General features: G+C 43.8%; 2 protein-coding genes across 5 annotated transcripts in view; both read right to left on the reverse strand.

Moving 5' to 3' along the window:
* The window catches only part of dusp23b (dual specificity phosphatase 23b), a 49,238-nt gene extending 46,958 nt beyond the window's left edge, over positions 1-2,280 (reverse strand). Inside the window, exons 1-2 of one of the 2 annotated variants that reach the window (XM_037071599.1) lie at positions 1,952-2,280; positions 469-739 (exon numbers count right to left, since the gene is read on the reverse strand). In XM_037071599.1, the coding sequence (XP_036927494.1) occupies positions 469-738 (270 nt within the window). In that variant the 5' untranslated portion in view covers position 739; positions 1,952-2,280. The remainder of the gene's footprint in view (positions 1-468; positions 740-1,951) is intronic. The other variant, XM_037071600.1, reaches the window with a different exon arrangement.
* Positions 2,281-3,501: 1,221 nt separating this feature from the next.
* On the reverse strand, positions 3,502-23,316 carry LOC119004573 (guanine nucleotide-binding protein G(I)/G(S)/G(O) subunit gamma-2). 3 transcript variants are annotated; one of them, XM_037071604.1, is made up of 5 exons: positions 22,848-23,315; positions 18,036-18,111; positions 9,279-9,346; positions 5,345-5,463; positions 3,502-4,641 (listed from the first exon to the last, which is right to left on the reverse strand). In XM_037071604.1, the coding sequence occupies exons 4-5, from the start codon at positions 5,429-5,431 to the stop codon at positions 4,513-4,515; spliced, it is 216 nt and encodes a 71-aa protein (XP_036927499.1). In that variant the 5' UTR covers positions 5,432-5,463; positions 9,279-9,346; positions 18,036-18,111; positions 22,848-23,315; the 3' UTR covers positions 3,502-4,512. The 3 variants fall into 3 exon arrangements, with proteins under 3 accessions (XP_036927499.1, XP_036927500.1, XP_036927498.1); XM_037071605.1 differs by lacking the exon at positions 18,036-18,111 and having other exon boundaries at positions 22,848-23,316; XM_037071603.1 differs by lacking the exon at positions 22,848-23,315 and having other exon boundaries at positions 18,036-18,236.
* Between the last annotated feature and the right edge of the window lie 756 nt (positions 23,317-24,072).

A 24,072-nucleotide genomic window follows, 5' to 3' on the forward strand; every position in this document is an offset into this window, starting at 1 on the left:
AACAGGTCCTGGGGCTGAGTAATTAAAAGACGGTAGGATAGGAACTTTTTTTAAACTACTTTACTGAGCACAACCAGGAACACCGACCCTGTCCGACTGTTTAAAGAAAGCTGATACTAAGTAAAAACAGGCTAACCTATAAAAACCTGCTATGAGGCATGAATAAATGTAATACATAGCATGGAATTCAACACACTGACAAAGGCTTTTTATCCCTGTTGCTTTTTGATTCATGCACTTTGGAGGAGCTGCAAGGTTGTGAAAGACAGTTTTTCCTTCCCAACTGTTCCAGGATTTTTTTTTTTTTTTGCCAGAATCAAGTAAATTTGCTGCCAGATGTATTAGGTTACAATGCCTGCGGTTTGTAAGCTTGTGCACAATGAAAGACTCAACCTCAAGAGTCCTGCGAGCACTTTTATAAGCAGGACCATTCGTCAGCCACAGTCTATCAAGCATCTGAGCTCTCACCTCCCCCTTGGAGTTGGCTTCCTCCACGATGGAGAGGAATCTATCAATCTGACTCGGTGAGGGAGGAGTGAAGTCGGCGATCTTGATGTGGTGCAGCTGCAACTCTGGGCACGAGTCGTGGTAAGGTGGTTTTCTCTCGCACAGGCAGACCAGATGTTTGATGCCGTTGTCCAGCAGGTACTGGTATTCACACGTCATCCTGGGCAGCGCCAGTCCGGCCAGTTTTCCCGGTTCAACCCAGGAGAAGTTGTTTGGAGACATGGAGGCCATGCTGGAGACGGAGATTATGAGATTTATTAAGTTCATGGGAACATCCAAAATCCTAAAGTAGCGCTCCAGATGAAATTATTACCCTTAAGACATTTCAGAGATTTGATCTTAAAACCCCCAAACCAGCAGTTGTAACTGTTTGAAATGACTTATTTTATCAACACTCATATTAGTTTAACAGTAACCATTTTGTGCGACCTCCTTTTTGTTTTGCTTCAAATTTTTGTATAAATCAAATCAATTATTCTGGCATTTGAAATAGTCATCATCCAACATTTTTTCGTGGCTTTGGCTTTTTATTATTAGAGACTATCTTTATTTTTGTCGGCTTTTCCCACTGTTGTTGGTCACCCCTCAATTTAATCCCTTCTGTGATTCATTGTATGTGTATTCAAAGCATCGCCAATTGCTTATTATTCACTGAATTGGGTTGAAACTTGTCCAAGAGACCCTGAAGATTATTTGCATAAACAGAATATGAAACACATACATAGAAATATAAGTGATCCAATTTCAAAGTAATAATTCCTAACTAAACAAGTGACTGGAGTGCATCTTTATAAGTTATATTACGCCAAGCATTTCAAGAAAATCCATTAAACTACCCAAATAACACTTTATAACTTTTACTTTACACTGATTGAAGCAGTGAAATCCCTGCAGTGGTCACTTATCTCTCTCTGGCTAATAAAAAACACTCTTAACCACGCATGCATATTAAAAAAGGACTTTGGCATTTTGTAGCAAGCTTTATACTGCTACCTTTCCAGGAAGATGGCTTAAGAGACCGTGAGAAAGTGCAGAAACTGAGAAAACACTCAGACAGTGTTTGACAGCCTCAAGATATTTGTCTAGCCAACATTAGCATACTGGCTTTGCTGAATATTTCAGTGTCTGACAGGAGGATTAGTTTAACGACAGCACATATTTCAATATAATAAGATACAGACCTGATGGAAAAATAGACTCTGTAGGTCAAACAGCTTTTTATGTTTTCAGAGAGATTAGGAGAAAAGGAAACGAGTGTAGCTTCTAGTTTTAGCTAGCTAATGTATCACCAAGTTAGTTGCTAGCTTAACTAACTCGCTGCTAATGCTAGCCACTCAACTCGTTAGCCATTAGCTTACGTGAAGTAATTCACTGCCCGTTTATAACTGAACATAACCGTGTCAACGCCCCGTCCCTCCCAAAAACTACCTTCAGGATTACGTACAGCTTTCTTTTTAGATGAGTGGACGTCCTCGCTCTTTGTCGAGCTTGTGCTACCCGGCTAGCAGTCAAGCTAACGGCTCCGTTCCCTGCTAGCAGAGTCACTTCAGTGTTAGCTCGTCAACTTGCGACACAATAAAGTTCAGGGGCGGTGCAGCTTCCTGCCATAAACCCGTCGTTTAAACCCGCGTCTGCTCTGTGGCTGTTTTGTTTAGATATCTATGTGATGCATTTATTGAAGCTGACACAGATAGGACACTTGTTATCTTTTTGAATTATTTGGACACACGCTGGACTCGAACCTGCGATCTGTGGAGTAGAGTCGCTTCTACCTGCTGCGTGACGCACATTACCTTATTTGGACATTGCTCTCCCGGAGTAGGGGGTGTTCCCCAGTTAAACAGCTGGGGCTGAATAATTTGACAATAAATTATAAATGCAGATATTTAATAATGGTTTATACATTTAATGGATCGGGTAAATAATTCTGCTTCATACTCAAAACATTTTTTTTATCGAAACATTGTTATTTGTAACCGACATAAAACCTTCTGTGCTAAAATTGATATCATATAAAGCACTGTGGTAAATGTCTAACAACTCACCATGTCGCTTGAGTAGATTTGAACTTGTTAGCTTTGATAACATTCGGCATATTTTATTTACTATTTGACTAACGCCCCCTTCTGGAAATAAAATGTATGTCCTCCGCTCCAGCATTCCTCCATCGTGATTGGTCAAACGTTGGGGCCACGAATGTTAATGTCCAAATAACAAAATGCTGAACAGACGATCTGGCACGTTCAGGTCACAGTCTCTCCTGGAGGCGCCGGTTCGAATCCCACTTCTGACAGTACGCCTGACATTAACATGTGTCTGTTGAGTGATCAGCTGTAAATACAAGTGCGAACGATCACCGAGATGTGTTGTGTTTGTAAGAGAGAGGTCCCTCTGTACATTTCTCAATTATTTGTATTGAAAATCTAAAGTTTTTAACTTCATCTTAAGCCATTGTTGTATCAGGTTGTTTATACACACGTTTTTCTAAGAACAAAACCACATTTCTTGTGTTTGCGTATAACTTTAGCTACTTTGCAGATTATTTGCTGCATCACAGCCAAAGTAATCCAAGTAATCCAATAATCATTCAACTCATAGTCTACAATACATTCATGTAAATATAAATGTAATTTACTTTTACTTGTACTTTTGACACTTAATTATGTTTAATATCAGATACTAAGACTTTTACGTATTCGTATGAGCTGCTTTCACTTTCACCAAATACATATTTCAACTATGACTTCTGGTTACTTTTTAAAACACCGCTTACAGAATATTTATGATACAGTACATTTTGAAAAATCCTAAAGTTTTTGGGATATATGAATATATCTGTGCAATACATTTAATCACCAAATCAGTCCAAAATACTCCGATGCCTCCTGCGGTTAATTATCTCATTAGCGATATATAAGAAAGTTGTGTTCTCAGTCTGCAAGGCTTCATGTTTCGTCACCATAATTATTTATTTATATGCGAGAGACGTCCTCGTTGAGTCCGTGATGAATCACTCTTGTTTTTTAATATGTTCCGGCACTTCCAGACGGAGGAGCCGCCCCCCCTTTGTTCCATACAAATTCCACATTAAAGGAAATAGAGAAGAACTTGCTTGTTCCATTTCATGCAATAGTTAATGATACAAACACAAAAACATCCAGAACTCACAGCACAGCACAGTTTACTTGCTAGTCATTTTGTACAAATAGTAGAAAGAGGGGTTTGTATCTGAAGGAGACAAACTGCATCACATTTGCCAGATAGGTTGTCGATACACAGAGACTGATTCTTTTCAGACAGGTGTTTTTTGTTTTGTTTTTTTCTTAAAGAGAGTCACAGAGTCGAATGTGTCAAACATCCCGTTTAAAAAAGCTTTCACTAACCCGTTGTAAGAAAAGAGTGAACAGAACTGTTTCAGTAAGCACGTACAGGTATAGAAAGATATCTAGGTGGTAAGTAGAGCTGAAATAAACGTAAAATAAACAACAACTTAAAAAAAAAAAACATTCCAATAATCAGGTGGCGCATTTTTGTTTGCTGTCCTACGATCGCTCGACCGACCCACGAACCATTTAACAGAACATCTGGAAGTCCCAACAGAACCACAAAATATTTTTTAAATTCTCATTTTATCTTATTTTTTTTGTTTTTTTGTTTTGTACACATCACAACCTGAAGACTTGGTGGGTTGACTGGGTGTCCATCATGTCTCTGGGTTATCTTCCTCCTCCTCCTCCTCCTCCTCCTCATCATCCCTTTTTGTGTCATCTAAAAAGCACAGATCCCTTCAACATGCTGCAACACCCTTCAACAAAAAACCAATCACAACCCCTTTTCACGGTTACATGTAAACTCTGTGGGTTTTTAATTTTTCGCACTCTTAAGGTGCCGCTCAAGAAAGGGGGCAATAATCGCCGTGCCCTCCGACTAGAAGATTTCTACGTATTTTGAACGTCCGCGTTCAAAGTCCCACACTGAGCAGACTGCTGAAGGGCCATGCCGGGTTTACAGGATGGCACAGAAGAACTTCTTCTCCCTGAACGGGTTCTCTGAGGCCGGCACCGGCGATAACAGAGGGTCCTCTTTGGCATGAGCTTCGCAGTATGACATTAAGTCTGCTGCTGCTTTTGACACCTGGAAATAAACAGACAAATGCATATGATTACTTGCTTTCTTGTCGGGATTAAGATTAAGAAGACTGGTGTTATTCTCATGTCTGTTTGTTAAACATGTAGCAGCTGGTTGGCTTTGCTTAGCTCAGCTTAGCTTAAAAACAGCAAAAAGGGACACGGCAAAAAAACACCACCTTAAAAATATTTGGTTTTACACTTCTGCTTCTTTATGGATTAAACAATTAATCAAATATTAGTGAGCTTTAAATGTGCAGGTAGGTCAGGCTAGAAGTTTCCCTCTGTTTCCAGTCTTTGTGCTAAGCTAAGCTAAGCTAAGCTAAACACCTGCTGGGTCCAGCTACACATTTATTGGACAGTATAAGAAAGTGAACATTTTTATATATGACATAAGTTCTTGAACCAGAGCAGGGTGTGGTGTTTAGCATAGCTTAGCATAAAGACAGAGTATTTACAGCATGTGTCTTCTACTGAAAAGAACCCTATTGGTTTTTTTTCATTTACACTTTTTGAGCTGAATATATACAAAATATTAATTTGGATTACAACTTGCTTGTTGTTTCCCTCCTTTCCCAATGTTTGAGCTGAGCTAAGCTAACCCATTACATATCTAATACAGATATGAGAAGGGTATCAACCTAAAGAGAAAAACACCTGTAGAATTCATAAAGTAAATTCTCTGTCGCTGTGTTCATGCCTCTGCTCACCTTTATCCTGTCAATGTTAGCCTCCATCTTCAGCTGCTCCACCAGTTTCCTGGCTTGTGCGATGCTGGCCGTGTTATTGCTCGCCATCGGCGCCGTCAGTCAGGTCTCGTGTGCCGTGCCTGCGTGGAAGAGAAACACACTCAAACATCCCAAACGTCACAGTTCATCCGCGGCGTGACACTGATGAGGACGAGCATGGTGATACAGCAGGCATCTTAAGAGAGGCACTAGTAGCAGATGCCCTGTTTACTGTCACATGCCTGTGAAGACACACACATACCAAAGACACGGGCATATTATTTATGGTGTCAGTTGCTAGGCAGCCTGTGACAGTGAGGGGGCGGCAGGGATGGTGGGAGGAGAGTGAGGGGGCAGTGCTTTGTCCAACTCTATATTTAAAAAAAAAAAGAAAAAAAAAAGATAAACGGATAACAAACATATTGAAACAGCCTCTGATTTTAAACTGATAATGACAGTTTCCTTCGTGCCTTCTCACACGTATCGACACTTTTCAGTCACTGTGTCACACAAAAGGCGCAGTGTCAAGTCGCACATCTGCACCGCGTGAAGGATGATGAATTCAATAAATTGATTGAGTTTGTCTTGATCCAAGGTAAGACGGGTCACCTGGCAGGCAGCGTACTGTTGTGTCACCGGTGTCCACAAACAGTCAATAGGTTCCATCACAAAGCTTTATTTATAAGTTTGTATGAAACAAAGCTCTCTTTGTGACATTTTACCTTCAAATTTCAGCCTCTACGATTAAGATAGTGCACTTCTAAGTGTCTTTAAGATATTTCACCTCTCATCCAAGAGGCTTCTTCAGTCCTAACTAACTGGAGGGGAGTTGCAGCCTTTTAAACCATGCGTGGGAGTGTCCTTACAGAGTCGTGTGAATGGTTTTCAAGCTGTCTGGGGAGGAAACTCAGTACTGTATCGTAGGTAGGTGATAGGAAGTGTGGTAAGCCACCTCCTCTGCCCGAATACGGTTGTTCCAGTTTGACATAGATGGATTATTTTCCTCCTCTTTCAAACTCTGAAACTCAGAGCTCACACGCATCCTCAACAACTCAGTAAGGACACTCCCACATGGGGTTTCAGATCCTGCAACTCCCATCCAGTTAGTTAGAACAGAAAAAGCATCTTGGATGAGAGGTGAAACACCTTCAAGAAACTTAAATAGGTCCAGTTGCCGACAATAAAGTACTTAGAAAAACTACATTTTGATTAATTGTGCAGCCCAAATACTAACCGTGCAAATTGTATGCTGTACAGAGGAGAGCACAGTGTTTGCATCATGCCGATTTATGAATAATGAATGAAACTACAACTTAAACAAGTCTCGGTAAGATGTTCCTTTAATTTGTCCGCACCGGTGCACAGTTTTAGTTCCCCCGTCCTCAGATGCTCCTCTGGCTTTTATAACCTCTTTGATTAGATGGATCAAGCTGCGAGCGCTCTAAACCAGCGTGTGAAATCAATCTTCCCCGCGCCGCTCCCCCTCCGTCGTCCCTCTGCGTGCACTGTGGTCTGACTCAGTGTGTGGTTAAGACTGATCTCAGCGAGGTGCAGGGAGCTGAGCCTGAATATTGATAACCCCACGGTGGCACACCTGCTCATCAGGACGCTGAGCTGCCGCAGGAATCTCCGCTGTTACAGCACACTGACACGAAAACCCAGATGAACTGATCATCAGTTAAAACCGGTTCCAGGTTGTCTGGAAGGGATTCACACTTTTTTTGTGTGTTTAGGCCTGAAACATTTCCTCCCAACCGGGCTGGAAAAAAAAAATCTTGAATCACTTTTGGTGCAAACCAAACGACAATGTGACGAGGATTAATGGGCGAACCTGCAGCAGACGGCACGGTGTTAACAGTGCAGCATAAACATTATGTTTTATCGTCACTGCGGCAGAGAGGACCTGGTTGTTCTCACGCAGACGAGTGCGTCACCTTTTAGGGTCATGGTGCTGTAATTCAAACCCAGGTGGGTGTCGAAAAACTAAAACCCATAGCTTTTTTCCTTTCCACTGAAATACAGAAGAAAGAGACATCGTAGAGCAACTCCTGGCTCCAGACTGACTGTGTTGTGTTGGGTTAAAGTAGTAAAAACTGGTGAGTTATTTCGTTTTATATGTCAGGCTCATAATGAATTACACACTTTTTATAAAGTCTTTAAGAGAGTCACGCACAAATATCTTGGGACTTACACACAAACCCCACTTTTGTCCCTCAACAACATAAAAAAATAGGCCATAGTCTTACTACAAAGGTGTGATTGACAAGTAGAAATTAGTCTTCGGCGCCTTTCATATCGAGGCCATAATATTGTTTCAACACTCGGGGGAAGCGTCGAAGCAGGGCAGCATATCATCAGACTATTGATAGGGAGCAATGTCACACTTTAAGGTTTCTGGGATGTCGACGGCAAAAAAAAAAAAAAAAGTGGAGCTCCGTTCTTTACAGAAGATAATCAGACGCTGTGACACAATGGCCTGGTTTGAGTTGGAATTGACAGGAGATGATGTTTTAAATAAATACCATAAAAAGAAAATGGAAAATTGTGTCTTCAGGGGCTGGAAGACGCAGGAAAAAAAAAACACCCAGTTTTGATTGTGTTATAGCTCAGGAGTTTGTCAAGTTCCTGGGAACATAAGACAGCTTGCCACAGGAAATTAAAGTGATCAAGAGACACTTGATTTCTGCAAACTGCTTAAAGTCAAACAACCTCCCTGACAAATCATGAGTTTTTAAGAGCTGCGTGAGGAGAAACTATTTTCTTTCCTCTTAAAAAGGGTCGATTTGTTGAGGCATCACTGTAGCAGCTCTGTCTGCGTTCATGTCGTCAGTGCTTCCTTCCTCCCGACAGCTGTTTTCAATCAGATTTGGCCATTTACACACTAACACTAACATTTTATTGACAGTAAACATGTCAGATTTTACAAATACCACGAAAACAAACTAACGCAGGCTTCTTCTCGGCCCGCCCATGGAGAATGCTCCCAGGCTCCATTTAAAAAACACACATTTTTGAGAGTTGTTGCGCAGGAAGAAATTTTATAACCTCTGTGAAGATCTGTATACAGAAAACTCTTCACTATTTGGGCCCTCTTGTTAATTCGGCAAAGTTACACATAAAGATATGTTGTGTAAAAAATGTTATACGCATTGATGTTGTTTGTATATAGAGGAGGGAGGTGAGATCCCAACACAGGTGGTCACAGACGTGTTTATTCCAGGTGTGAGCTGACGGGCTTAACGCCGTCCACTTGTGATGGCATCACTCAGGACGGATGTTAATAACAGGTCTGATTTCCCCCTCCTACATTTATTTTGTGTTTTTCATCACTTACGCGCAAACTCGGCTGTGCTAAACACGCAAGAAAGCAGAACATAAAACATGTTGGAGGCTATTTAGCCGAGCTGTCACCGTGTCTGCAAAGTCAATTCCTTGCTCATTGTCGTCTGAGCGCGCGAAAATGCCACGCTGACATTTTCATATCTGGACAGGGAGGGCGAGGAGATGGATGCCCGTGCATTTGTCGACTCTAGGAGGGAGAGCTGGTATGTTGAAGGCAACTGAGAGGGTTTAATGAACAACGAACAGAGTAGGTTGTTCCCTCGCTTGTTTCATCCTGCCTCCTCTTCTCGTCGTGGGCTCTTGGTTTTGTGTAGTTTCACCTCTTTGTCTTGTATATCGTGAAGCCTCTTGTGCCTCTTTTCCTTCCTATCTGTCAGCTGCCCAAAATACCTTCCTGAGATGTTGCACATGGTGTCAACATGCTGATAACCGTGACATCGCAACAGGCGCCGATAAATATGGCATTCAGGTGGACGCGGGCCTTTTACTGTGACGTCACTGACCGCTCGTGCTGTGATAGGAAGCTGATTTTAACCGATATCAACACTGTGCAGCTCCTCTTGTCTTGACTTACCTTGTCTGCTTACTCCTCCGCACTCTGCCCTGGTGTCTGCCAGCAGTTCACGTCCGCCCAGCTCTTCTCTGCGAATAGAGAAACACAAATAAAGAGTGTGAGAATCGAAAGGCAGAAGAGCGCCACACATTCCAGATAAATAACGCCGAGGCTCGCGTGTGTCGACGCCGACTTCTGACCACTGTGTGTCAGAATGTCGCACCCCAGCGAGGAAACGCCGAGAAGTTAATTGAGGGGATCAATTACTTTGTGATTTTAAAGGAACAGTTCAGGATGTTGGAAGACGTGCTAAGAGTCAGAGGAGAGGGTTGAGACCACTCTATGCTAAGCTAAGCTAACAGGCTCCTGATAGTCTCATTCTTCCTGTAGTCTCATTCTTTGAATCTTAGTTTCTCTGAGTTGAGCTTCCGCTGGTGCCGACCCAATCACCTCCTCCTCCTCTTCCTCCTCCTCTCTCTGGGCCAACAGATCCATTCTTGCTCCTGATAAATGGGCCAATTACCCTGCACGAGCAGATCTGCAGAGGACGCAGGAATCCACCCATCGTAAATCACGGCAGCTCGCAACGCTAAAGCGACGCTACAGTGAGGCGACCGTTCACAGCAGCTCGACAGCAGCAGGCCGAAACCCCCCGAGCCAAAGAATGCTAACGACGTGGAAACTGCTCAGAGTTTAAAAACCAAACAGAGAGGAGAGCGGGACGTGTTACTGTACCGTGTTGTCACCACTCCTCATCCACTGGAGACGTTCATCTGTGCTGCTGTACAAACTGTATAATCATTTCTATCAGTGCAGTGATTCTTAAACTAGTGTGTGGGATTTCCTCACATCTATTTTGATGAATCAAACTGATGGAAAATGACAGTAAGTTCATTTTTTTTAGATAATACTAGGATTTTAATATGTTTTCCTACATTAAGTCCTCAGATGTTAAATGTTGTCTCACCTTGCAAGACCTTTGTCTGCACAAAACAATCTATAATAAGCATACTTTTCATTTAAATCTGAAGCAATCAATCAAAAATAAGTTAAGAAGATCATGAGTTTGATGCAGATTTGAATAAACACATTTTGGTCATTACTAAAAAGAAGTCTCACAAACACAGAATCAGTCATGTTGTGTGAGATATTATTTCATTAACATCTGATGAGAAAGACACCGTTAGTGTTTCAGGACGGTTAATATGTAAAGCACAGCGTGACCCAGTAACAACATAACCACCATTATTGACTTTTACCTCTCCGGCTGACAGACGAGCTCAAGACGACAAACAAAACTCAAGAGTCACATGACCCGTAACTTGTGACACGACGGGTTTTATTTGCTCGCAGCACGTGTTCGCTCTCACAGACATCCAGCTCGTCACTCATCAGGACTCACAGTTGCATCTGGGAAGTTCCCAGAAAGAAACACGACACAAACAATCATCTGTTTCTGTTCGTTTTGGAAGTTGTCGAGATGACAGTAAGGTTTTGTAACAGTGGAGTGTTTTCTGTTTATGATTCGAGTGGTTTTGTCCATCGTCCCTGACAACCACTAATCATTGACTACATATATATGGATGGTTTCACCCGTTACCATCCTACCCTGCAGTTCCCTTCAGCTCTGCGGGTTGTTTTAGCATCTTCCAGCTGCTAACACAACAGGTAGCGGCTCGCTGGCAGACGTGGTGAGTTATTAAGCTGAGAAAGAACAAGATATTTTTGTGGGCAGTCAGTAGAAACCAAAACCTGAGCTAAAAAACAGTGACTGTTGATCTTATATTCATCCGGCTGACCAGAAGTATGACTCTAAATTAAAGGATAAGTTCACCTATAAATCAAAATTGGGTCATTTTCCAGTCGCCCTCCTGCTGATAGGAAGTCGGGTGAAGTTTCGTCATCCTCAAATCATTTCTGGACCTTTACAGCAAAACTGTGTTGCAGCATCCTGACTGAAGTCATCTTTTATGGGGTGAACTAATCCTTTAATAGTAATGCCTATATCTATTGTTAATCTGCGCGGATGAAACCTTACAAAAAATTTGTATTGTGATATTAAGTGTCAGCATGACTGCACTCTACATGTCTCCCTGCAGTGAGATCACTTTTTTTTTATCTTCATGCTTTGGCAACATTTTTCTCTAAAGTATCTTGAACTGAAGTAAACAGAAAGATCGCTCCACGGGACGCGACTGGTGATCCATTTCTCTCCTGTGTTCCAGCCTTCTGCTTCCCATCCCTCCCCCGGTGGCGGACAGGTGTTCAGCGATGGGACTAAAACACCCCCGGCACGCTCCGCCCCGCTGCTGACACCGCCGAATCAATCTGACCCCCTCCGCCATCCTTCCCCTGCCATTTGGAGCCGTTTTGAACCCCCTTCCTCGGGGTGTTCGGGGGGTCTGTGTTCACGATGAGGGCCTCCACAGATGTGATTATAGCTGCTGCTCCAACTCTGGGTGTCGCTGACTTAGAGGGCGATTAAGCCCCGCAGGAAACATCCTGGTGAGGAAAATATAAATCCCGGCCTGTCGAGAATGATGATCTCTCGCGTACTCTGACACAGGCTGACTCTCCCTCCCCCCTTTTTCTCCCTCTTTGTCTTTCTGTTATTGTAATTTTTCATTTTTTTTAATTTTACGACGTCCAAAGAAAGAGAATTTAAGGCAGCCGGGCAGGGAGTGCTTCGTCCTCTGTGATGCCCAGGGTGTGAAATTAGAGCGTGGTAATTAAAAATCTGTCCTGAGCTCAGCCATCTGGACCCTGGAGAGCCGGTGATTAACCTGCGAGGGTCTGCAGGGAGGCGAGGAGGCAGGATGGGACCCCCGCTCGGAGATAAGCGAGGCTAAGTTACCAGGGCTGCTGCGCCGACTGTTGCTGTGAATGTCAACTTTTGTTTTTCTCACACTACACTTGTGCAGTTCTCAGCGATAACGGTGGAAGATTTACAACTCGGAGATCTTTGTGAAACGATGCGTCACCCACTTCAGGTGAAGGTAGCGTAGAAAAAAAAAAAGCTGTGGTTAGGTAACTAATTGAGCTAACATTAGCTCCAGAAGTTGGTATAAAATACTGTCAAAGGAAAAAAAAAGCGGGATGCTTCTTTGTTCATCATACACACAAAAAAACCCTCCTGACTCCGATTTTGTTTCTGTAAAAGCTGACTCGATCCTTTTCCTGCGCTGACTGAGTCGTTTCTTTTATGTGTTTTACTACAAAAACCCACAGAAGTCATTCGAAACCCCGTTAGAGGTTCTCAAAAATGCAAGCTTGTTTTATCTCGGCGGCGGTGCTCGAGCGTGCAGAAACAGAAAGTTCAGCCACCAAGTCACCCTCAGATGTCCCCAACATGAAGAGCAGACCACGATGTCACCATGAAGGGCACAAACGGCTAAAACGGGAAATACAGAGTCATAAACTTATCGGAGAGGTTACAGTAGGATGAATTAATAAATAAAAAGGAACAAAGTTGATCAGATAAAGGAGGCCGAGATGTGAAGGTAATATCTTCACTTTCACAGTGACCGCAGCAAGGTGAGGTAACACAAAACTGACCTCCGGAGTTATTAATGAACACGATCAAGAGGATATTGACTATTGAATGTAATACGGCACGGACGGCTGCCCTTGAACAGGAGAAAGGACGCCCCTCCCTGAGCGCCACTGTCAGGCAGTGATTGTCTGGGGAGATGACGCTGAGCGTGACAGCTGAGCGTCCTTCTCCATCACTATTCCTGTCTCTGAGGGCGGACTCAGACCAGGACCTCGAGCCGACCTCCGGGATCACATCACAGCAGCCTGATACACCTCCCTCATACACAGGGAACGTTCAGCTCCACCATAGCACGCACAAGAGGTTTAAATACGAAGGCATCTGTTGCTTAATTCGCTCCACTCCTGGTCTTTCAAATTTCAAATGTGCATAAGTTACAAGAGGGATGCTTATGTTCAGGTTTTTCTTATGTTCAGCGTCTTTTATAAAACAGATGTAAGCATTTTTTTTTATGAATGAGGCCCCTGATGTTGCGCTCATTGATGTTTTTTTTCATGGAGAGAAGTCAAACAATCACACTCCCAAAGGTGGAATTAAGAATGGGTACATTATCTTCCTGCACTGTTAGCTCGATGAAAACAGTCACACACATTTTTCAGGTGTGGACGAACTCGATGCAGCTGCACGAGTCACAACGTACAGAAATAAAACTGAAACCGAGATGCGTCACTCGCTGCTGACGACACAACTACCAGACAAAAAATGAGCATCACTTGTGTGTGAATTACTCTGTTTCTTTCTCATTTTGGATAATAATAGTTGGTTTTGTATGCGACCACGACGATGTGTGTGTGTGTGTGTGTGTGTGTGTGTGTGTGTTTCTTATTCCTCTTTCCTTCCTTGTGACGCTGCTGCCTCTCGGTCAGACCACCACCACCCGTGAATATTCGATTAGCCCGGACATCTGTGCCACCCCCAGCATGCCCTGCCCACCCTGCCATCTTAGAGATAGTGGTGTGTGTGTGTGTGTGTGTATGTGTGTGTATGTATGGGGGGGTTGATCTAGGTCCCAGAAGGGGGGAGGGGAGAAGGCAGTGGCCCAGGAAATGATGCCTCCCCTGGGAGTCAAGGAGGCAGCAGGGAGGAGGCTTATTGCTCCAGGGAGCGCAAATGTGGTCTATTATGTTTATTAAATCAAACGATGAAGGCCTGGCATGTTTCTTCTTTATGACATTAAAAGCAGCGACCAAGTGTTGTTTTTGTTTTTTTTTCTTTTCCCTCAAACGATTAAAGACTCGCGTTTAAAACCTTTTGTGCGCGTTACGTAACAGCAGTGTAGTTAGTGGGGTAGAAACAATGCATGTCGCTGCCGTCAAGGGGACAACGACAGACTTTAGATGGAATAAACGCGAGTGTTTGAGTGCGACCAGGGTGGAAAATTAACACCAGCCATCGACGGTCAGATACTGCTGGTGAGTTCTGGCTGTGAGTGAGAGGGTTTGTTTGAAATTCCCCCTGACAAGTTTGGCAGGAAACCGGCCATCATGCGAAGCTTCTTTTCCGTAATCTCGACTGCGGTCGCCAAGTTTAAAAGGTTAACTTCCTGTCACAAATGATAGTTTCACCAGCTTTTTAAAAAAAATGTGTGTACATTAAGCTCTACTCTCCGTGCATTAACTGTGAGGACTCAACGGTATTTGTGCATTTGTCTTGAGTGAGGAGGCATAAACACGCTTTTCCTCTGGAATCAATCAGCATGCCAAGAATAACACGGCCAGGCTCCTGGGCTGTTAACAATATTACAAACATCCGGGCTTGTTTAGATTCTGCTGAGAGCATGAGCGAACTGCTCGGACCGTTTCAGACCATGACTTGCTCCCACTGTGGGTTTTTGATGAAAGTAATGAAAGTGCGTCTGGTGTGGGGAGAATTTAACACGTCATACTTTTCATCCAAGTTGTCAGAAACATTTGGAGCTGATGCTTCCAAGAGGTGAAGACTTGGGAGACTTGGAATCAAGTCAGACACAAATCACAAATATGCTGACTGAGACTTGACTGCTCAGAGACTTGACTCACTAGAGACTGAAGATACTTGAGATTTAAGAGCTGCACTTGAGTCATAGTTAAGTTTCAAACAAGGACTTGAGTGCTTTGAGAACAAAAACATTCCAGTTGAATGTTTGCTGTAAAGCTTTAAGACTCTACTTATGACTTGAGGCTCGCAATGATCATCCAGCATAAAAACAGCTGTAGTAGACTTGGGACGTGACTTACAAAAAGACTCAAAACTTCTACCTTCTACCTGAGGCTTGACTGGAGACTTGGGACTTGATTCAAACTGGAGTCCAACTTAAGTAACAAAAAATGAGGAGTTGGAACTTCTTACAGGCTTGACATGAATTGAGCAACAACAAGAAAGTGGCATGCTTTACTCTGAAGGACTCAAGACTTGTTTCAACAAGACTCGTGACAAAAGGTTAAAGTAAAGTTCTGGTAAACTTGAGGCGTTCATTCAAGTCAGGCTGCAGTCGCAAAAATTGGAACTTGTGAGTGTGAGTATCACGACGAACCAGATGGTTGGTTACACAGAACCATCTGTGGAGATGGTTCACCGGTCTGTCACCATCTATCATGAGCTGGCTTCAACCAGTCAGATTAAACGCTGGAGAGCGCTGCCACCAGCAGACCCGACTGGTAAATCAAACCTTTACTGAAGTCAGTCGAAAGAGAGCAAGAACATCTTTTCTGTTGCTCTTCTTTCAGTGAGATGTTCTCTCCAGGTCTGAAATGACTGATCCTCTGGCAGCGTCTACGCAAACCTCTCGGATCACTTCTCTCGCTGGTCATCACAGGTGAACAATGCCATTAGCTGCCAGTAGCTCCACAGAGGAGGAGACTAATTAGTTCAGCCACTGTGGTTTGGTCACAAGTCGGGCAAGTTGGATTTGCGAGATGGTCACTTGTTCTCAGGAATCCTTCAAATCTAAATCCACTCAATCGTAAACTTAAAATCTGACTCCAGACATGTTTGGACAAGACATGAATCTTGATTCAAGCTTGAGTCCAGAAAATGAGGGCTTGGAACGACACTAGGCCTGACCGCTCTGAGACTCTCTACATGCTTGACTTTACTGATGCATTAAAGACGAAAACAAGAACTTCCACAAAGTCTCATGTTTTACCCTCAAAGACTCAAGACTTGACATACTTGGCAGGTAACTGGACAAACTGTCTGACTGTCACCATCTATCACGGCTAACTCCGACCAATCAGACCAACAGCAGGAGAGCAAATCAAACTGTTGTTTCTGACTGTCACACCTAAACCCCGCCTGTAGCCGCCAGCTGCTCCTCAACGTCGGCTGATTGATTGACACATTGTGGTTCGGTCACAAGTGCATAGCTTGAGGTCTGGTGAGATGGATTTGTGAGATCACATGATCACATGATCTAGCAGATACAGCTGCCTTGCACAGTATGCAACTGTGTGGCTTCCCAAAAATCTTCACTTGACTTGTGACTTGAAAGCAAAACATTCAGATCTCATTTTTGTATTTGCTTTCATGGACTTAAAACCTGACTTGAGACACTATGAAGACTTGGACTCGAGTCAGATTTAAACAAACTCACACAAAGGAAGATTTGGAACTTCACTTGGACTTGACTCTGTAAAGTTATAGTCAAGTCTCACATTTTGCCTTCAAGGACTTGAGACTTTAGTTTGGATAAGACTTGGGGCAGGACTGGACTTGACAGCTTTAAGATTTAACTAAACTAGACTTGTGACGTGACTCGCTCTTTCCCCAAAAGACTCAAAAACAGCTCCGGATGCCCTCATCCAACCACATCACGGACGATTAAGCCTAAAACCAATAATCAACACTGTCAGAAGCAAACAGGTGCGGCAGAGTACAAAGGTCGAAGCCTTCAGTGGGACCTTATCCTTCCCACCTCGCGCCACCTTCCCTCTGAACACGCCAACATCTCTGAGAAACAAGTTTGTCTGTCTGAAAGCACAATGTCTGTTCACGCGGACGAGACTTCAGCAGGCGAGAACTGCTCACGCTTTGGCCCGGCTTGGATTTTCTTGGATGAAGGCAGTGATGGGAGTGTTCAGGTCAGAGCGGTCAATGAGGCGTGGATGGCTGCTCATTCTTCCTCACTGTGTCTTCCATCATTCCTCCCTCACTCCCTCCATGCAACACTCGTACCCTTTCTGGTTAGGGTTAACACTCTCAAGGTTTTCTGATGTTTCTTGTTTATCCCGCGACACTTTTTGTTCCGAGCGGCTCTTCTAGTCTCAACATCGATGTGTGTGAAACCATCTGTGGCCTCGGAGCAGCTTGCCTTGTTTTTTTGGAGATACAGTACAGACGCGAGCGCTTGCGTAATTCTGACTCGCCGCGTTGCGTTTGTAACACGCCTGTGCATGTAACGCGCGAGCACATGATAGGACGGTTTAACGAGTTGTACGTGACGATGCCTTTCGCGTGACGAGCTAACAGCACGTCTTTCTCAGTTTTCCTGCGAATGCATTCCCCCTGTCAGTGACTGTATCTGTCTATGAGCAACATAAAAACACCAACCCCTCCTCCTCCTCCTCCTCCTCCTCCTCCACCATAACCACCACCTCCTCCTCTCCCAGCCATCTGCCTGATACAACCACTACATGGACCTTGTGTGTGGTCGACTGTTTTCTCCTCGCGTTGTTGAGGGCAGGAATGGCAGAAAAGAGAAAACCTCACAGGAGGATTCTCTCTGTTCCCCCTTTTCATCCTTCCCTTTCGCTCTCTTTTTTTTTTCATCCCCTCTGCTCGTGCAAATATCCCCTGAAACAGATGCCCTTAATTCCTCTGGCTGCACATTATAAGATCTGCCCAATCCTGGGGGAAAGGAAGAAGGAGGGAGGAAGAAGAAGAGAAGTCCTTTCTCTTATCCCCCCCCTTCACATATGCACATGTATGAAAGGATGATAGGGGAGAAATAAAGCAGCAGTTCACCTGCCTGACAGCCAGAAGGGGGTTTTTTTGTTGTTAATTTAGATGTGAGATGGGAGGAGGGGATTCCATGATGTAAACCAGCCAGTGGCATCAATCTCGCCCCTCGAGCGCTGACAAAACGACAGCGTGGAAATGAAAACCCCCCCCCTCCTCCCTCCTCCTCCTCCTCCTTTGGAACACACCCTGTTTATAGGATGCGATTAACCCAGATGCCACCAAATGAGAAGAATTCAATTAACACACACCACCACACACACCTCTAATAAAACGTCAAAAGATCCTACCTTTTTGTTTGTGTCTGTGAGGCCAAACACATCCAGTCCTGTGGAGTAGTATCCACGCGTTCGCCTCTCTTTCTGTCTGTCACACACAAACACACACACAGTCAGTCAGCCAGCCAGTCAGTCAGTCAGTCAGTCAGAGAGGCAGGCGAGCACATCCACACAACACACACTCCTCTCTGTATGCCTCTCCCTCTCTGCTCCAGCTGAGATCCTCCCTGCCTCCCTCCTTCCCGCTGCTGCTCTGAGTCTCCACCCTTCAGCCAAACGCTCAGGCTGCAAGAAAAAAAAAACTACCCTCCTCCTCCTCCTCCTCCTCCTCCTCCTCCTCCTCCTCTTCCTCCTCCTCCTCCTCCTCCTGCTCCCTTCCTCTCTCTTTCTGTCTCTCTCTGCTATCTGGACACACTCCCTCCATCTCCCAAAGGTCCACAGGAAAAGCCTCGACTGTCTCTCTAAACACCTTCAGTAAACAAATGCATGGCAGGAAAGCTGACAGTCTGGACCAGCTGGATTTCCATCTTGATAAATATTCAGGCGGGCGCTTGCGGCTCACTTTTTTACTGCCGTCTTGACTCATGTTAACGTCACATTTGCCTTTGTACGATTTCAGGCATTGCATGAGAAAAAAAAAATCATTCCAACCTCAAAAACAACAACAACAACAACAACAACAACAACAACATCCTGTGCTGCACACACGACATGCGCTCTGCCAGAGCCCGGGCTTTAATCTTTAGACCACTTGTGTATTACAGTGAAGGCATCAAAGACTGAAGCAGAAAGAGAGAGACGCTCCCAGCAACTGTTCAGCAAAGTTGGAACAACACACATAAACAAACAGCGCGCTGCACACATGGCTCTTTCACCTACAGGGTTCTCTGCATGTACAGGATGCACTCGATCAAGACGAGATCAACAAGATCACAAGTGTGAAGAGTGTACGACTGCAGCCGGTGGCGTATATGAGGAGGGTTTTTAATTTCATACATACATGCTGATGTTTCTGTCAGAAGTGAACTGGAAAGAGATTATAAGAGCTGTGTCATCTGTTGGTCCATTATTAAACACTTCTTGCCGTAGTCAAAGTACATCATGAAATTAATGTGTTTCTTACTTGTATTATGTCTGGAAACGAGTGTCCTAAATATAACTGAAAAGCCACATTTTAGTTGATCGTGTCTGATATTAAAGCAGCTACAAAGAATCATTTCTTAAATGATTCTGGCGCTCCCTGTGGACATAATGTGTAGTGTCTCCACTGCCTCCTGTCCAAAGATCTTGATGTGGCCATGCATTTTTACCTATTTTTTTCCTTTATTTTTAAACACTGCTATTCATAGGATGCATGACGATGAGCTACTAATGCATCTATTTCTCATATCCACCATTTTGATTGTTTTTAGCCATGCTAGCATATTAGCTGACGTTACTATCATCCTCGCCTGTATATCTTTAGCATAGTTTTAATTCACAAGTCTGAGCGTGCAAACAAAATAAAATGGTCAACACTGTAAAAACATTCTACCTGGTGAACATCAGCACATTAGGATTGTTAGTAAGACTATGTTAGCATGCTGAAATTAGCCTTTAGCTGAGCTAAAACCACTGTTATGTCTAAAAACTGCTTGTTTTAAATCTTCCTCCAGGTTTCTTCCAATCTTACCCAAACCTGGAACCTTAAGTCATTAAATTAGCCTGTGTGATTGTTTCATTTGCCACATCTACACCAAGAAATCCTGCAAACTTGAAGCAGTGCTCCAGCAATTAAGTTCATTTAAAAGACCATACAAAGCACTAATAAGTCTGACTCTCTTCTGTGTATTTCTTACCATTTTATATGATTTGTATGCTGTTTAAAAGCTTCCTAGTTTGTGAAGTTTGTCTTGTACACTGCCGACATATCCGTCCATCTGTGTTTGCACGAGCATACTGTACATCTGCTTTCAAGCATGTTCGTGCTCTGCCTGCAGGGAGACTCAGCTCCACGTTACTCATCCTCTCGCTCTACTGTCTGAACCCAACGCCATGTTTTCTATGAATCACATTTTCCTCCGCTCCATTCATGCAGCTGTTATTCTCCATGAAACTTAGAACAGCAACAGCACATTTCCAAGGAAAGACTCAGAGAAGAGAGGAGGAGGAAGATGGAGAATTAATGAGTCATGGTTCCTTTGGAGGAGAATACAGGAAATGTCTTTGTCACCAGGATACAACATTGATCCGTGATAGCCTTTCCCTGAGTCCCATGAGTCAGTGATTACAAACCGTTTGAGCCTGATGGCCCCACAGGCTCAGACCGTCAGGTCAGCTCGGGCTGGCTCCATCCGTCACGTCCCTAATTTCATTTTATGAATTGATTATAAACTGGATGTTGTTTGATGCCATCAGTTATAGACTATGGAATATTTTCGAGAGCTGTGTTCAAGTTTGCATTCAAACTACTCGATTTGCTGTTTATCTTATTGACATTTATTATAACTCCATATTTAGAGATTAATACTTTGAGCTAAATATTCCAATCATTTATCCATTGAACTACTTCTTATTTGCCATTTCAATGATTTTATTACTTTTTTGTTCATTTGATTTGCCAATTGGATCTAACTACAGGGCCTGTTAATGTTAAGCTAACTATACAGTTTATGCAATATTTTGAGTGTTTATCCATTAGTTTGAAGTCAACAGGCAATGGATTATTTTAACCATCTGGTTTAACAGTTTATCTAATTTCAGTTAAAGTGTCTACAAGGAGTTTTGTGTTTCGTTTGTTGGCAACGGTGACTTATAATCATCAGAGGAATCATGTGACTGTTTCATAAACCCTTAAACCTTCCTCCTGGAGTATGTCTACTATGTTTATCCATTAGCCTATGCTAAGCTAACTATTTCACTTGTATTCATCGCCCTGAACGACAGCATGTAACGGCCTCGTTGAGCAGAGATGGTGAGACTCCTCCCTCCCTCCATCACTCCCTCCATCACTGGAAAAGAGATAAACCCAGAGATTTGTTTATTTGTAATCTGATTACTATGTTTTATTATCGGCTCTGGGGATCATCTCTGAAGCCTGTGGTGTCCGTGCAGCTGTTTTGGTTAATAGGCTGGTTTATTAAGAGCTGTTAATCCACCTCTAAGAGGAGAAGGGAGGGAGGGCAGATGTGGTGACTCGCGGTGTTGATATCACTTGGAAATTGGCCTTTCTACCGCGATAAATGGTGCCGTTTTGTACAAAGGGTGGAGCTGAGACAACAAGTCAGCTTTTCAAGAATGAGGAGAAGCTTCCTTGGATCCAGATTGACAATTTTTGAGGGTTGTAAAACTGTGTACTCCGTCAGTTTAGGTTAAATGTGGTCATGTTTAATATTCACAAAGCAAAAGGTGATTTTAGGTGAGGTGGAGGAGGGTGAAGGATGCTCAGATGATCCTCTGTGTGCACGAGGGGTGGGGTTATCACGACCGGCAGTGGAGGAGGGGCCTGGATTTTCATTTCTGATTTTTTCGTCGACCATCTGGCTCCTCCAGGCAGCTGCCGGCCTGAGCTGAGCAGAGCCGCCCCGCCTGTTCTGCCCCAATGCCCCATGGGATTTACGGAGAGGTCACCACCGCTGCTGGAGACGCACTGTCACCTAATACTCTCAAACAATCAGCTCAAATGATCTCACACACACACAGACACACACACACTCACAGATGAGAAGATAAGATGTATGGAAGTATCAGAACAGAATGGAAAAAAAAATGAGAGAAAACCTCCAGAAAATTAATCAAACATGAGATTTTCTTTTAAAGGTCAGCAAACGACTACACACAAAAAAAAAACAACAACAACACTAACACGGTCTGAACGGAGCTACACCTAAATCAGCAAGACAAAAGAAAAAAAGGGAGAGGGAGAAAGGGTGGAGGTGGAGGTGGGGAGGGGGGGTTGTTGGTGACAGAGAGACGGAGAATGGATTTCCCCCTCTGTGTTGCCATGGCGACAGCAGTGGATGGTGGATGACTGATTTCCTGTACAGCTGTGGAGCTCGGAGGGGAGAGAGAGGGAGAGGGAGGGAGAGAGAGGGAGAAAAAAAGGGAGAGGGAGGGAGAGAGAGGGAGAAAAAAAGGGAGAGGGAGGGAGAGAGAGGGAGAAAAAAAGGGAGAGGGAGGGAGAGACGTTATCTGTGGTGGAGGAAGGAGGAGGTGGAGCTCACTGAGGAGAGCATCCATGTTTTCTCTTTAATGGTCTCTCTCTCTCTCTCTCTCTCTCTCTGTGGTTATCATTTCTCTCTGCCTGTTTGTGCCACGAGTAGCTCTTCATTTAGATTATTATTTCATTTTTTTCATTTTTAACTCTTTATTCAAAGACTTTTAACAGAACACAAAGTGGGGGCATAGCAGTTAAGTCACCACAACTCCACATGTCCATCATTATCTCCAGATATTCACAGGAAGGTACGATCACCTCAGCTATAATGTGAACAGTCTTTAGCATCACTCCTGTCCTCTGAGGAAGCTTGCTCCTCTACAACTCAGACAGAAAGTCATCGTCTCCATTACAAAGATTCTCCTTGTTAAGTTTCCTACCGGCAGTAAACATGATTTTATACCAGTACCAACATACAGGAGCTTAATTTTGAAATTAATTTATTTTGAGATTAGGGATAAAATAGGCTTACATGCTTTAATGCAGTAAAAACACAAGTTTAAATCAACATTATTCCATTTATAAATGTTGCTGTTGCATCTTTTCCTTATTGCAAAAAAAAAAAAAAAAAGAAAAAAAAAAAGCTACATATCCATACAGTGTTCCCACCCAGGTCCATCAATACTCACCCAGTTAAACTAATAGATGCAGTCTGCACGGACACACTTGTGTGCAGCAGCTCAGTGATGCAGCCTTCAAACACTGCTCCAACAGGAAGTGTGGCTCAGGCTCTGGACTGATTTGTGACTTTGAATTGTTTTTAGTACACTTTGTCTTGTCTGCCTCGTCCTCCCAACTTTATCGTGGAACATCCAGGCAGAGATGTTTTGTATCAGGGAACCCGATGGCTGAAGCAAAATGAAAACAGAGAGTTGATAGCTGATAGGGGCTCAGACTCAGGTGCTGAAGCTGGGGCACTCGGTACCAGTAGGTAGGGCCGAGCTGAAGGCAAGAGGGATCCACAGACTGGTTTGTCTGGAGGCAGAGGTGGGAGTGTGGCTGTGGAGCTGGAGCTGAGAAGGATGAGGAGGGTTCAGGAATGAGACAGGCAAGAGTGGTTTCACCGTAGATACCACAGAAACAAACAGAAACAATCAGTCAGCGAGCGGAGAGAGGACCAGAGAGGTCGTGAGCTGAAGCTGATGAGGAGATGGGCTGCAGGTGTGTGAGAGGCGGGAGGTGCATCCAGCCAACCAGGGAAACCACAACTCAAGACACAAAGCACAAGCAAAAATAACACAGAACAAAACACTCCGACAGTCCACAGTCATCACAGTGTGTTGTTATAGATCACAGTCTCTGCACAGAGGTGGCATACACTTCTTTCAGGCCCGATGTTGAGAAATGACACTTCTGGTAACAAAAGATGTCAAATTAGATTTCTGATTTTTCTCCATCAGATGTAAGTGGGCAGTAGAGTCTTGGCCTCACGTGTCCTTAACGAGCTGTAAGGACACTCCCACTCAGGGTTTAAAAAGCCTGCCAACTCCCTCCGCTGGGTTAGAGCTGAGGATGTCTCTTGGACGAGAGGTGAAACTGAAACACGACCAGTTGCCTCAGATACAGGATCTAGATTTCCTGCCTCTGTTGTGACTCTTGAGCCGCTCTGACAAGTAAATTTCCTCAAGTGGGAGATCAATAAAGTCTCATTTAAGACTCAAGATCTGCCATATTTATGTGACTGTGTTTTGCTTCTGAGTTGATACATCACATTTTAAATGGACGGCTTGTGTCTCATGTTAAAGACAACACTGCCACCTTCAGGCCAAAATACAGAAACACTTACACACCTGGAGATTTAGAGTGAGTTAACAGCAGAGGGCAGCACAGACTAACATTCAGGTACCTTCCCTC

Source organism: Acanthopagrus latus, chromosome 16, assembly GCF_904848185.1.
Source record: "Acanthopagrus latus isolate v.2019 chromosome 16, fAcaLat1.1, whole genome shotgun sequence".
Taxonomy (NCBI): Eukaryota; Metazoa; Chordata; class Actinopteri; order Spariformes; family Sparidae; genus Acanthopagrus; species Acanthopagrus latus.